Below are 13027 nucleotides of genomic sequence, written 5' to 3'. Positions count from 1 at the left end.
CACATGCATTTCATTTGTTGTTGTCTATGGAATGCAGCCCTAGATACTATGATGCCAAAAATTGATATTTTTTTATTTGGCATTGGTATTGTTTTCCTCTATGTTTGGTGATAGCTAAGCGGCTCTCACTTATTTCTATTTTCTAAGATATTGTATGAGATTGAGAGGATGAGTGGAATGGATCATTGTAAATACCATGTGTATGAATGATAAATACCTTGGTATGGGGTAAGAGTTATTTGTGTATGGGATATTATGGGGTTTTTAGAAAATAGGAAGAGTGAGTCATATAAAGAGGTGGGCTCATGTCCATGTGTTCCAATAATATAAGAGAGATCACATGCCAAGCATGTGGAAGGCATGTGGAGGAGTGTGGAGTCAAGAGGAATCCTTCTAGAATTCCTATGTGGAATAAGGAGGATGTGAACATATGAAAAAGAGAGGGTCCCTATGGGCTAAATGTGGGGAGGCTCTTAACTTTCTCAATATTTTAAGAGTCTTGAGCATCTTTTGATGGAACATATGGCAAGAGTAGCCAAAAAGGACATGGATGGTGACATACGAGCTTATGTGATTGATGGGGAAAGGAATCTATAGGCAGCAATTGTAAATGGATAAAGGAAGGTGACAAAATCTCTATAAAAGGAGCCCTTCTCTCCCTTGTTCATCATCTCTTCCACCATTAGGTCTCATGTTGCTGTAGCCCTAGTCTCCTCAAGCCTCTTCCATGAGCCTTCTCTCCCTCTTGTAGATATTCTCTTATGTAGACTCTTGAGTCCATCTCTCTCTAGTTCATTCTCTCTCTATGAGTAGTCTTGCAGCTTCCGCTCCCTCTTGTACGAATAAAACCGCTTCTTCTCCCTTGTGTTTGTAGTATTTTGAGTTACATTGGAGTGGAGTCTCACTCTATTGGTAATGAAGGTCACTTCGGGTTCTCTCTCTTGAGTGTCTCTTCCCTTTTTCCATTGTTTTCTCTTCCAAAGTGCTCAAAAGTCCTGTCTATTCGGCCGCTCATTGCGCATACATGGTTTATCTATTTCCTAAGCCACAAAGAAAGCTCTTCCTTCCCTCCTAGGCGACCTCTAAGGCACTTGGATCGTTGATGAAGTCTAAGCATGGAGGTAGTATTATCCCAAGTCGGCCCAAGTAGAAGGAGTAGGTGTTTTTCATGACAGTTTAACCCCCTGTTAGTATTTTGCTCATAAATTTTCGCTCGGTGGTTCGATTTGGACAAAACTTATATCAGTGTGAAGCTCTCTTCAAGGAGCATCATCTTATGTCTTCAGTTATAGTATTAGATGTCAAACCAAAAATCTATGACTCTTTGTGTGTGACTGTTTCTTTTTCAGACAGTTTTTACCCCCGTCCAGTAAACTACCCATATCTTTCCGACCGCTTCTATGTTTCTTACGAAACTTATATCAGAGCAAAGCCCATTTCAAGGCGCATCTCGGTATGTGTTTGAATATTTGATATCATGTCTCTACTGAAAGTTATAGGCCTCTGTGTCTAATGACAGTTTGCAGAGTGTTTTGAGCTAATTGTAAAGGTATGTATGAAGGAGGTGCAATGTTTCCCCGGAACCTACCCATCCGATCCAATCAGCCCTTGCAAACTCCTCGATATATATATATAAGTATCACTTGGGATGTTACCATCTTCATTCTCATATAAGGGAGGATAGTATGGTATGGTCTCTTGGTATAAAAGCTTCTTTTTAATGTCCCTTTCCCAGTGATGAATATCTCTATCACTCAGTTTGAAAGCAGCAAGAAGTGAAGAGGTGCGTGAAGTTTATTACCCCTAACTTCATGTCACAATGCTTATATGTGTTAACTATTTCCCAGGGCTCTCCATTGAAGGTGATAACAATCTGATTATTTCGTGTCCCAATCACCATTATTTTTATCTTGTCTATACTGACCTGCATTCCCAAGTGACTGCAGAATTCTCTCAATGCATCCAAATGTGCTTGCAAGTTCTCCTTTATCTTTGCGCAAAATATCACATCATCTACATAGATAAGCAGTAGTAGAGCATCCCCAGCAATCCGGACACCCTCTTTGCTGTCCACAAATCAAATCATTGATAAAGAGGGAAAAAAGGGTCTGTGAGAGGAGGCAGCCTTGCTTAACCCCAATGTCCCTGCTTGTAACAGCTTTTCCCTTCGAGCACGATCCATCTACCAGCGGTTGTGCTAACTCTGTTAGAACTATCTCATAGAATCAATATGTGGCCTCTCTGAGGTGTTGAGTGACTTTAAGGATGACAGTAAAACACAATCGCACGTACTCTAATCTATAAAGCACGCATAACCTCTACACTAAATCCCTTTTAAACTCCATATCATCTCGAATCTTGAGATTCCATACCATGCAATTCAAAAAACCTCAAATGCATGTCATGGATAACTCTCCATGGCAATGAAATTTTAAAACCGTAAAGGATTTTTAAAAACATACGGTAGACTTGAAACTTCAACTTGAAATGTGTGATTGGAGTAAGAAGGGACCCCAAGTAGTGAAAAATCCTATTAGAGCATGAGAGATGGGGGAAGGAGGGGGAAGGGGGATAAATGGGGGGGAGGAATAATGTGGTGCTTGTCCTTTCTCAACTTTTCTTCACCACCCTGCTATAGCATATAAGACCTGCGCCCTAGGATTGCTTCTGCTGATTCTGCAAGGGCGAGCTCGACATGCCATCCTCATATTGCCATTTAATAGCCCTCGCAGTTCGCATAAACGGATCATGCCTTCCCATTGTGCTTTCCTCTCTTGAGGCTTGTTACCATGCAATTTCTGAAAGAACTTTTTGGGATTCTGTCTCAGCTCCTCAAAGCTCTCAATCTATTTGCTCTTCAGAAATATTCTTTTTTTGTTCATTACCACCCGTTTTATGCTCGTGCTTTGTCTCTTTCTTGACTGTGGCTGTTGTTTTCCAGGCTCTATCTGCATCCTTATAATCTTGGTCATACCAGTGATTATTTGGCATTCCTGCACTTCTCTCTCTCTCTCTCTCTCTCTCTCTCTCTCTCTCTCTCTCTTTCTCTCTAAACTAGAATATATCCAATCGTTTCAATTCATATTCAGGTTGTTCTAAAGAGAAGAAAAATGAGCTAACAATTTTTTTTAAAAAAACAAAAGGTAGACATACCTAGCGAGCCAAGCAATGCTTATGTCGTCATCAGTGCCCAAGCATAAGCAACTATACTACGTTTCTAAAGACCTGCACTTTTGAGCTGTCGATAGCAGCATATCTGTTATTGTACTTGTTCATATTGCCTTTCATAGATATGGCTCTTTTGTCTTTTTCCCAAGAGAAAAGGAACTTCTATTTATGCATCATCATGCCTTAGAAACAGGAGCTGCAGCTCTTCCCCTCAGCCCCCTCCCTCAGTACCCTCTCTCCCCTCAGCCTCCTCAGCCCCCCCTCTCCCCTCTCAGCCCTCCCTCCTCCCCTCTTAGCCCCCCGCCTTCTGCCCTCTCTTCTTGCTCCCCCTGCCCCCCTTGACTTCACCCCGCCTCCCCCTTCCTACTCCCACCTACCCCCTTGCGCTCCTCTCAGCTACCCCCTCCTACCTCCTGCTACCCCTCTCAGCCCCCCCCGCCTCCCCCCCTTCTCCCCAGCCCCCCCCCTCCCCTTCACCTCCGCCTGCTCCCCTAGCCACACACCCTCCCTTCAGTCCCCCCCCACATCTTCCCCTATTGCAAATCTTTGTGGTCTTGGTTCTTCTGAGCAAGCTCATCCTTTGCCCGCATCCTCCCTTATGGACTGAGGAAAGGGGGTTGTACACATCGTCTCTCTAGTTTCAATTGCAAGCATTTTATGTACCCTGATGCCAAGCCTGAACTTTTCGGCCCTAGCAAATCTAGCAAACTTTCCGGATGGGGAATCCGTGCCTTCCACCTGTGGTGAGGCAATAGTTGGTATTGCTAGATCAAAGAGAAGAGTATACCTTTCATGCATGAGAGTCCTTTCAAAGTCAGATGGGTGGTAAAGTCAATAAGTATTCCTTCTCTGTTCACAGCCTAAGACATAGTAGAGAAAGTGTCACTCAGCTCATCGACTCAGACAAGGTTTTGCATACTTATCTAGATGATGTCATGCGGATAGCTACTGATTTTCATGCCTCCCTTCTTGCAGCAAATCCTGCCACAGCAGTCAGAGATGAAACCGGAGTTTAACTTTGGCAACATATTCCATTATTGGTGAAACAGGATATGAGGATCTCGTTAGATGTGCCTTTCACTGATATGGAATTCCGGACTTCTCTTCTTGTTCTTCATAAGGGCAAGTGCCCGGGTTCTCCCCCAACGTTCTTTATCGCCTGTTGGGATGAGATTCAGGATCACATCACCTCAGCCCTGCAAGGTATTTGGGACTCTGGATCACTTATAGAGGGTCTCATCCATCTCATTCGGAGTCAATCCAAAGGGAGTTTGCCGAGATTTGGTGTCACAATGGAGACCTATAACTCTCTTGGGCACCTTGTATAAAATTATGGTGAAAGTAATTAGCTTACAATTGCAGCCCTTTCTTTCGGACCTCATCCATGACACACAGACGGGCTTTGTGCATGGAAGGAGAATTTTTGATAATATCTTTTCTTTTTGGCAAGCTTTCGGCTTGAGCTATGCATAGTGGCCAGAAATTAGCCATTCTACTCTTGGATTTTGAAAAAGCTTATGACAAGGTAGATTGGGATTTCCTAGAGGATCGTTTTGGATTCTTAGATGCATGGATTACAAGCTTCTCCTCTTTGTACAAATCAGCCCGCAACCGTGCTTTCTTAGAGGAATCATGGGAGAGAGTTCAGGGATGCCCCCTCGCCCCTTTTCTTTTTCCCTTTGTGGTTGAAGCTATGAGTTTTTTTCTTAGATCACAAGCTGATACTTTTGGGCTGAAGCTCCCCCTAAGACATAATGAGGAACTCATATGACATAGACTATGAGTTGGCAGATGACACTGCTGTCTTTTTAGAAGCCACTCCTCGCCGCTCGGACACTCATTTCTTTGAAGGCAGCCTTGGATTCGTTTTGTACTGTAGCTGGTGCATACATTAATTGGAACAAATCCAATGGCTTTGGGATCCGTGATGAGGACACTCTAGATTGGGGGGCTGGTTTTGGATTTAGGATGCCAGGTCTCTCTACATCCATTAAGTGCTAGCCACTATCCTCAAAGCTGTTCACCATATCCACTGTGCCATTGGGCATCCCCAGAGACAATGGGGTATCGTCTCTATCAACTCTATCTGTACAACAATGGCATTTGCCATCCACTCATGTCTACTCTAACCAAGGTCCAATGGGGCTGGTGCAAATCCCATGAGTGATGGTAGGAGGGGTTTGGGGGGGGGGGGGGGGGGTGTTAGCAGTTAGTTTGACTAGTAAGCAAAAAGGAGTAATTTGTCATTTATGGATCTTAGCACTATGCCTGGAAGCATTAAAACTCTACTCTCACAGGGAGACATGTCCGTTCTACATTTGTGCCAAGAAGTTATCTCCATGGAGAAGTCGATGGTCTTAAAGACGTGACTCATATACATATGACAAGACTATCCCAACAGGCTCTCTGCAGTACATGAGGATTCCTTGTGTATGGCTAGTCTAAAAGTGTTGAAGATTATAATATTGCTTTTGTCAAGATTGACCTTCAAGTCCCTCTGATCACATAAATCCATAGGTCATGCAAGTTTTTTGTTTGGCCACCAGCAGAGAACCACATCATCAGCATAAAGGAATATCATCACTGTTGTTTGGGCCAACAGTGACCCCTCTCTACCAATGGTGTCAATAAACATCAACAACTCATATCTATAGAGGCCAAGCAAGATTGGTGACATGGACCATTGCAAAGTCATTATTTGCTGACAAACAGTTGCTTGAGAAAACTCACTTAGTGAAGTGTGTCTCTCAAACATTATTTGGGTAAGGAGTGTTTCTTCAAACGACTAGGGATTTACCTTCTCTTTCTGAGATAAATTGGGATAACTTGCAGGCAGCTATTCTGCAGTATAAAGAGGGCCTTCATTGCCAAGAATGAAGGGGAAGGTTCAGCTTCTATTGAGTAGTGACCCTAAAATTTTGACCGAAATTTCCAGAGAAAATTCCTCTTCACCCAGCATAGACCTAGGGATTTAGACCAAGCCACACATTAGAGCAGGTTCTCAAGCAGTTGTATCTACATCTCTCAATGATTCCCATATTTAACTCAACCTCTACCTTTGATAGAAGAAAATTAGACGTGCTATCTTGAAACTTCACATGGGAGGGCCAAAGACCTTGAAGGTCTCCACAAGGAATACCTTGCACACGGTTTGAGGCGTTGGATGTAGCCTCCCATCTTGGCCCAACTTTTAATGAAGTAACAAGAACTAGTTCCATTTATGCTGGGAAAAAAAGCTCCATTATACCCATTCTCAAGGTGAGCGATTCCATTGATGCACATGGTTGCCACACAATCATGATTGGTTATGACATAGCCACATACTAGGCACAATATTGGAGAGCCATATCAGTGGCCTTGCAAAGGATAGGAAAACAAAGTCAGTTGTCATCGCTTTCAAAGTGATCATTAAGGAGGGCAAGGCAAAACATTAGAGAGTACTATTGATTTGTGGATTTCAGGATGGCATTTGTCAATTTGACCCGTGCATGCCCCTGATTAGAAGACTACAAAAGCTACAAATACAGGAAAAAGAATTGGACTGTGGTGGCCCTTTAGTACCTTTAAAAGATTCTCAGGATGGGCTATACACAAGAACACGAACAGAGGATATCATCAATACACTGGGATCAAACAGTTTTTAAGTCTAGGCCACTCATAGCAACAAGCCTTTGAATCCGACCTCGTTGCAACACAGCTATGCAGATACGCCAAATGAAGTATTTCCTCTTACTCTAGCTCATGATGGATATGTCACAAAAACAGTGTCAGTTTCTTGCCCAAGATTCCTTAACAATCAAAAGCTGCCACCAGCGATTGAACGCTTGTCTGTATCAATGCATTTAGCACATCTGAATTTCGACCACAAATTCTCCTTCAATTTGGGTGTCCGACATACAGCCACTTCCCAACCATCAATTGCATGCTCTAAAAAGAAATATGAGGAGCCAAATTTCAAGAAATGATACAGGGAAAAGTTCAAAGGAACCCAGGACCCTAAGTAGATATAAAAGATACTAGCAAAGTATGCAGGATCCCAACGAGATGAAAACATAGTTCAAAGGAGAAAACGGTAGAAAGGTGCAGCTAGACCCCAAATACGAAAAGAAATACAATATCCATGCATGATAAACACACCACCCTACCATATCCCTTAGCACTAGCCATTGCCTTCTGTACTGTATTAAACATTTGAAAACATTACTTTGAATGTGCATAATTTGAGGATGTATCAAACACGCACTAGCCATTGCCTCTTCTACACAGTATTAAATATTTGAAAACTTTAATCGTATGTGCATGCATGGTCAGTGTGTGGGTGTGGGTGTGCGTGCAGGGGAGGGGGAAGGCAGGGAGGTGGGGGCGGAGTGTGCTGCAGTGTTTGTAGTATAATGGGAGTGTGCACTAAAGGAAGGTAGTAGAGAGTCTTAAAGAAAGCTACTTTGCTCAGTGTAAAAAATATACTAAATAAAGTATGGATTTCCTTACCTTGGTTGATACTGAGGAAGCTTTTATTGGTTCCATGATGTACAACATGAAGAATAGAACCAAAGTTGTGCCAAAAAATCTATACATGATGAGAAGCGCCTGGAGCAGAACAAGCAAAGATTAAGACCCTAAAATTCCAAAAGCATTTAGTATTGACAATCTGTTATAAAACATATTCACAAAGGGAACATCTACGTACACAATTTTTTTTTTTTTGGGGGGTGAAACCACTGTATATATATTAAGAAAAGTTTTTACAATGAGAATAGTTAAAGAAAAGACTATTCTGAAAAATCAAAAGCAGTGGGAAAACACCTCTAAAAAAGATACATCCAAGTCATCATGATGACAATCAACATCTACGTACACACACCCAAAACTGCATATAAACACATTAATTTCTACAACCAAGCAGTAGCCAATAATACATGGTTCACAACCACCACTCTGGATGCAAGGTCATGTCTGGCAGAACTCCAAAAAACGAGTTTCCTCTTGATGCTCTCCAACACGGGAGCAAACTACTATGCTGGAGAGATGCCCACACCAAGCTAGCATCTTAGGTACTTGATGGAAACACCCCTCTGGATCCAAGTGAATCCTATGTCATTCCCCCAGTCTGGAGTGTCCTCATCACTAATCCAAAAGCCATTTGACTTGTTACAATTAATATGAGCCCCTGCTACCATGCAAAACAAATCGAAGACTGTCCTGAACAAGATGAGTGTTTGTGGTGTGGCATCCAAAAAAACAGATGTGTACCAACTCACTATCCAATAGCTCATCCTCCTGCCTCAACGAAAGCCTCAGCCATATAATATCAGCTTGAGCTCTAAGATAATAGCTCATAGCTTGGCCACAAATAAAAAGAGAAAGGGGGATAAAGGGCATCCCTGACGAACTGCTCTGGTAATCTGAAACCTGTCTCCCCTGACTCCACCAAAAAGAACCTGGCTATGGGCTGATCTGTAGAGAACTAACACCCCTCTGATCCATGCATCTGTGAATCCAAAGTGAACGAGGGTACCCTCTAGAAAGCCTTAGTCTACTCTGTCATTAGCTTTCTCATCCAAGAGTAGAATGGCAAGCCTATGGCCATTATGAATAGCCTAGTCAGAAGCCTCCCAAAATGAGAAGATGTTATCGTTTACAATTCACAAAGCCCGTTTGCTTGTATAAGATCTGAAAGAAAGGACTGCATACGAAGGCTGATTGCTTTTGCTAAAATTTTGTGCAAAGTACCAAGCAGAGTGATCGGTCTCCACTAAGACACTAAATTCCTGCAACCCTCTTTTGGGATAAGATGAATGAGGCCCTCCGTAAGTGAGTTTAACATCTCACCCGAGTCCCAAATGCCCTGCAGGGCTGAGGTAATGTGATCCCCAATCTGATCCCAAAATGAAATAAAGAAAGAGGGTGTAAGCCCATCTAAACCAGGGCACTTGCCCTTGTGAAAGGTAGAGAGAGCAGTCCTGAACTCTATGTTGGTGAATGGTGCATCAAGTGAGACTATCATATCTCAAGTCACCAACATAGGTAAGTGCTGCCAAATAACAACTTGAGCATCATCTCTGGCCTCAGTGTCAGGATCTGCTGCTGTAAGAAGGGAGGCATTGAAATCTGTGGCCACCTAGTAAGGAGAGCGTTTCACAGCTTGTTGACTCACATGGAGTTTTACAGACACATCCAGATGCCGTCAAACCAAGAGTAGAGAAGAACTGTTTGCTGACTCTACCTCCCGTCTAAGTCCAAAATGACTCTCTGGCATGAAAGACATACTCTGCTCTCTGATCTAAATGACTGCTGCTGAATCCTTGCTATAGCAAGGCGCTCCTAAACCCAAGCATCTGTAGGCCTCTTTTGCTCTTCCCTCTGAAGAGCAGCCAACTGCTGGCGGATACCTATCTCTTGCTTGAGGATCTCACCTCTCCTCATATGAGCAACTAAATGATAAAAGTCACTAATATCGGAGAGGGCTGCAGCTATATCTAACCGAGAAAGCTGCCCATCGTGCATGTGAGATACCCAAGTCCACAACACTGCCTCTGTGAGGCCCTCCTCTACGTAGAAGGCATCTGGAATCCTGATACTGGCAGAGTGACTCCTCACATGAGGATCTGAAGCAAACAGAACAACTGGAAAGTAATCTCACGTGGACACCCCAGGTGTAACGCATATTGTCCCACCTCTGTCCAGAGCCCAATCATCCACATAAAATCTGTCAATCCGTGCATGGATAGGCATCTGCAACCTCCTGTTTGACCAAGAAAACAGGAATGACTGTGGCTGAGTGTGGAAAGCATCGTCCATAGAAGGACAGAGTCCCCTCTTGAATTGGGGGCATAGAGGTTCAAGAAACCAACCATACACCCACCAATCAAAAGTATGATCCACTAAGCTCTAGAGGGAACTATGATCCCATGTCCAATCACGAAGGATAGCATCGAAGAAGAGATGGAAATGCAAGTACCTCCCCTAGTGCCCAAGGCAGGTGACCAAAAAGTATGCCCTAAGAGAAGCTTACCCAACTTGGCACAATCCCTGACATCAAGTTTGTGTTCCTAAATCATGAGAATATGAATGGGACTCCCGGTAACACTACCCGATCTGGTAGTAGAGATATCCCTCTCTTGGGAAAAATTCCTCCTATCAAGAGAAGGGAAGTCAACTGAGGAAAGCACTCCCACACCTACAGAAGGGGAAGCTCTATCCACAGTGATCTCCACAAGGTGCTCCCCAAGGGTAGAGGGTACAAACTCCTCTAACTCAAACTCTACCATGTCTGCTAGAACTGCAAAAGAATTCCTGAATGATGCTCCTGGCGCACGTGTGCGGAGGATCCCTGTGGATGAAGGAGTAGAAGTGACAGTCCCCTTGCCTTTGTTAAGAGGTCAAAAAGTAGGAGCAAGAGAGAAAGGGGACTGCTGATGGACTTCGGCCATAAAAGTAGCATTAGCCTTAGGAGAAAGCTCCTTCACATGCAACTTCATCAGCACAAGGAACTAGGAAAGGAATATCTCTTGCCTGTAAGGGAGGGTCCATGGCACCATTAGTAGCCTCCTGAGGTGGAACTGGCTCAACAACTCTGACTGGCACCCAATGGGGGGCGACAGGAACAAGACATACTGAAGGTCCCATTCGCGCTCTAAACGAAGATCAAGACGAGAGGTTGTAGCCGACGGTCTTGGGTGAGAGGTGGAAGGTCTAGCTACGCGAGAAGCGGTAGGATGTGCGGTAGATCGTGAAGTAGGTCCAACCGAGATGGTGCTATCACAGACGCTACACCCGTGGACCTTTTAGGCCTTTTCTTTTTTCTCTTCCTTAGGCGATCTCTGGCAAAGTGCCTAGGGATCCTACAAATCCTACACTGATCCTGTCTCCCAGCGATCTCGACTCTCTACCTAAAGAATGAGCCATCTGGACGCTGGAGCATGATGTGGTCATCCATGATGTTAGGGTCAGAGACAATGACCCTAACACGTGGTACCCCGTCCAATCTGACTACCTCTATTGCTGAAGAAGGCATCCTAGGGAGGGGGGGATCTCGGTGACCATCTCGAAAGCGACTCCAATGGAAGATAAGAGTCGAGGGTACACATGAGGGAGTCCAGGGAATCTGAGGAAGAGTGAAAACGGTCGGTCTTCCTCCTCCACAGGGTCAAAACCCAATGAGAAGGGTGTAAAGGAAATCCTCCTGGAGCTCAATGCCAAAGGACTGGCTTGAAGCATTGTACCTGCTACATCCGGGAAATAAAAAACAACCTAAGAAGGTTTTACAAGCTTAGCCTACATGTGTGTGTACGCGCATGCGCGCGCACGCACACACACACTGGAATGGTGGGACCCATGGATACGAGCAAAGAGCGATGCCGAGAGCTCTTTTGCTCTGTATCTTTTCTGAGCTCCTGCAACTTGTCTTTTGAGAATGTGATGGTTTTCGCGGCTGGTGGAAGTGGGCGAGGATTGGCTAAAGGCAAAGCCATCGCCAATCGAGGTGGGAAGGCCAACTCGAACGCTGTGTTGAGCTCTATCCGACTAAAAAGCTGCTAGGATAGAGAAGAGGGTGGAGGCTAAGGGTGAGGCGGAGAGAGGGGTAGAGTGAGGAGGTGAAAAGAGGCTAGGAAGGGAAGGAGAGGTGGAAAAAGGGGGGGGAGGGCTGAGAGGAGAAGCTAGAGGAGGGGTGAGGCAAGAGGCTGAGGGAGGAAGGGAGGGGTGAGGCAAGGGGCGAGGGGGAAAGGGAGGTCAAGAAGAGGGGCTGAAGAGGCGGGAGGAGGAGCTGAGGGAGGCGGAGTTAGGGGGCGGGGGTAGGGGCTGAGAGAGGCAGAGTTAGGGGGCGGGGATGGGGCTGAGAGAGGCAGGGGTAGGGGGCGAGGGTACAGGGCAGGGGAAGGGGCTGAGGGGGCGGGGGTAGAGGGCAGGGGAAGGGGCTGAGGGGAGGGAGGAGAGGGGGGCTGGGAGGGAGGCAGGGAGAGGCTGAGAGAGGGCAGCAAGGGGAGTCGGGGTGGGCGTGATGTTTTGGATACATATTGCCTATAAATTCTTGAAAGCAAGACAATTTCATTAGGCCTCATGTGTATCTAATGGGTTTAAGCACGTTCGACCAAATGAACTTGTGGACAAGATTGTGTGGATCTTTTTGAGTCTCTTTCGTGAAGAAAATTGTCTATGTGCTCTGTTCTGCCTCCCCTAGCTAGGTCCACCTCCCATTGTTACTAAGGAACCATGCCCCCCCTACTGGAATGGGGCACATCATTCTAGAGAAACAAAGTAAGGGGGAACACCTGGAATGCCATCTCTGCACAAACTGGAGCCCAAAATACCTAGGAACAGGACAACCTTGCCACGTCCTCATTTAGTCATTTCAATGACAACATTGTTACCTCCTTTCACCATGTTCACTCTTCTCACCCACTTCATTTGGTCAGTTAAGTGACAACCTTGTTACCTCCTTTCACCATGATCCTCTTGTCACTTTGTCACTTGGTCATGCCAGTGACAACCGTGTCACCTCCTTTCACCATGTTCAACCTTGTCACCTCTTTGTCACTTGGTCATTCCAGTGACAACCTTGTCACCTCCTTTCACCATGATTACTCTTGTCACTTGGTCATCCCAATGACAACCTTGTCACCTCCTTGTCAGTTGGTCATTCTAGTGGCAACCTTGTCACTTCCTTTCACCATGATCACTCTTGTTACTTCGTCATCCCAGTGACAACCTTGTCACCTCCTTGTCACTTGGTCATTCCAGTGACAACCTTGTCAGCTCCTTTCACCATGATCACTCATCACTCTGTCATTTTAGTGACAACCTTGTCACCTCCTTTCACCATGTTCAACCTCGTCACCTCCTCATCACTTGGTCATCCTTG

At 45.0% G+C, this 13027-nt stretch overlaps 1 protein-coding gene across 7 annotated transcripts in view; it reads right to left on the bottom strand.

Annotated features, from left to right (window-relative positions):
- The window catches only part of LOC147885337 (TLC ATP/ADP transporter), a 68022-nt gene that overhangs the window by 47174 nt on the left and 7821 nt on the right, over window positions 1-13027 (bottom strand). For all 7 annotated transcript variants that reach the window (XM_087396593.1, XM_087396592.1, XM_087396598.1 and 4 more), the window contains one exon: window positions 7657-7755. In XM_087396593.1, the coding sequence (XP_087252719.1) occupies window positions 7657-7743 (87 nt within the window). In that variant the 5' untranslated portion in view covers window positions 7744-7755. The remainder of the gene's footprint in view (window positions 1-7656; window positions 7756-13027) is intronic.

This window comes from Dipteris shenzhenensis, chromosome 25, assembly GCF_047967505.1.
Source record: "Dipteris shenzhenensis isolate YYH24624 ecotype China chromosome 25, Dip_SZ_1.0, whole genome shotgun sequence".
Taxonomy (NCBI): Eukaryota; Viridiplantae; Streptophyta; class Polypodiopsida; order Gleicheniales; family Dipteridaceae; genus Dipteris; species Dipteris shenzhenensis.
This window is presented reverse-complemented; position numbering and strand designations above follow the sequence as displayed.